The following is a 2,500-nucleotide window of genomic DNA, read 5'->3' on the forward strand; positions in this document are numbered from 1 at the left end:
GTATATATATATATAATATATATATATATATATATATATATATATATATATATATATATATATATATATATATATGTATATATATATATATATATATATATATATATATATATATATATATATATATATATATATATATATATATATATATATATATATATATATTTATATGTGTGTGTGTGTGTGTGTGTGTGTGTGTGTGTGTGTGTGTGTGTGTGTGTGTGTGTGTGTGTGTGTGTGTGTGTGTGTGTGTGTGTGTGTGCATATATAAATATGTGCATATATAAATATGTGCATATATATATATATATACATACTTATATATATAAATATATATATAAATATATATATATATATATTGTATGTACAAACACACACACACACACACACACACACACACACACACACACGCACGCACGCACGCACACACACACACACACACACACACACACACACACACACACACACACACACACACATATATATATATATATATATATATATATATATATATATATATATATATATATGTATGTATGTATAGTTGTATATATATCTATATATACATATAGATATATATACATATATATACATATACATACATATAGATCTCCCTGGTATTACGTAACATCTGTCAGCTTCTTTCTGATATCGGAATGTTAATTACATTTTGTGTGTGTGTGTGTGTGTGTGTTCATGTGTATGTCTCTGTGTGCGTAATTACACGCGCGTACGTATCCTCGTGCACGCGTCCATTCACCTCTTCACACCATTGACCCTCCCGACCCTCCACCTCCTCTCAGGCCGCCGCTACGACCGCCTCGCTCTCTCGCCGTTCCCCCGAAATTCTCTTCAGGAGGTTAAGTGACGTCACGTAGCCGAGGAAGATGGAGCCGTTGGTCGGGAAGGCTCTGAGGCTCATCATCCAGAACCCCCGAGTGAAGACTCTTATCCCTTCCGCCTTGTAGCTCTTCATGAAGCAGTCTCGCGCGTTCTGGAAGAAGGAGAAGGATAGAGAGAGATAGAGTGGGGCAGAGAGGGAGAGAAGAGAGATAGAGAGAGAGAGAGCGAGATAGAGATAGAGAGAGGGTGAGAGAGTGAGATAGAGAGAGATAGAGAGAGAGAGAGCGAGATAGAGAGAGATAGAGGGAGAAACACAGAGATAGAGAGATAAAGAGAGAGGGAGAAGGATAGAGAGAGAGAGAATAAGGTAGAGAGAGACCGTGAGAGAGAAGAAAGATAGAGAGAGAAAGAGAGAGGGAGAATGATAGAGAGAGGTAGACTGAGACAGAGAGAGAGAAGAGAGAGAGGGAGAAGGATAGACAGAAATAGAGAGAGAACGAGGGAGAAAGAGATAGGGAGAAGGATATGAGAAGAAGGTATGAGTGAAAGAGGGATAGAGAGATAGATAGATAGATAGAGAGGGAGAGAGAGAGAGAGCGAGAGAGAGAGAGAGAGAGAGAGAGAGAGAGAGAGAGAGAGAGAGAGAGAGAGGGTCTTAGAAACAAGGAGTCCCATACATACGGAGGGAAAAGGAAGAGATATTTCTTTGAGTGAGAAAGGTTGATAAAGTTAATAAAGAAAATAATAAGACAGATTCACAGTTATACAACAATGACATATCACTTTTATATCATACGATTAAAGCACACATTACACTGTTCGTTTTAATATACATCTAGTGTATGAAACATCAACACAAGAGAAACTTATACAATACCTTATACTGTGGATTAGACGGATTATCACCTTGGATTCTTGATTTGACTACATCGAGTGGAATAATCATTGCCCAGGATATTACACCTGCAGATATAGGAGTAAAATAAGTATATGTGTATATACATACATACATATATATATATATATATATATATATATATATATATATATATATATATATATATATATATATATATGTCGTCCACCCACATATTCATATGTAAGAAACATAAGATATAGACATTTTTTCATTACTTTTTTAACTTAAATTACGCCTTAATTTCAAGTTCCTAAAGCAAGTACACAAAGTGAAATAGTATTGTTAAGGTAATACATTTTTTCCTTTACTTTAACCTAATATCGTTGTCATTATTACAGCTTTTAAGATATAATAAAATATAATAAAACATTTTAGGAAGTAAACGTACTTTTCAAACTACATAGAATTACCTAAAGACAAAAATTGAGAGTACATATAACTTAGTGATCTTATTAACTTTAACAAACAGATAATGAATAACATTGTTCAAAACTGTATTTTCATTTGTTACCTTTTTGATAAAGTATACTTACATGCTGTCTAAATATGGTTTATCCGTGAAAGACAATAAGCAATAATACTAATATATGAGACAATATGAAAATTAATGTGAAGATATCTCGTTTTTTAAATTTATTCTTAGTAAGTTGTAGGAATAATAGATTTACATAATGTAATGAGCCTATGACTAGAAGAGTCCCACAAGTATGATTCCAGGAGGGTAAAATTAGTAAATAA

General features: G+C 33.3%; 1 protein-coding gene across 2 annotated transcripts in view; it reads right to left on the reverse strand.

The window, feature by feature from the left end:
• Positions 1 to 677: 677 nt before the first annotated feature.
• LOC113818317 (solute carrier family 25 member 45) overlaps positions 678 to 2,500 on the reverse strand; it is a 16,586-nt gene continuing 14,763 nt past the window's right edge. For both annotated transcript variants that reach the window (XM_027370508.2, XM_027370507.2), the window contains exons 7-8: positions 1,721 to 1,806; positions 678 to 994 (exon numbers count right to left, since the gene is read on the reverse strand). In XM_027370508.2, the coding sequence (XP_027226309.2) occupies positions 800 to 994; positions 1,721 to 1,806 (281 nt within the window). In that variant the 3' untranslated portion in view covers positions 678 to 799. The remainder of the gene's footprint in view (positions 995 to 1,720; positions 1,807 to 2,500) is intronic.

Source organism: Penaeus vannamei, chromosome 38, assembly GCF_042767895.1.
Source record: "Penaeus vannamei isolate JL-2024 chromosome 38, ASM4276789v1, whole genome shotgun sequence".
Taxonomy (NCBI): domain Eukaryota; kingdom Metazoa; phylum Arthropoda; class Malacostraca; order Decapoda; family Penaeidae; genus Penaeus; species Penaeus vannamei.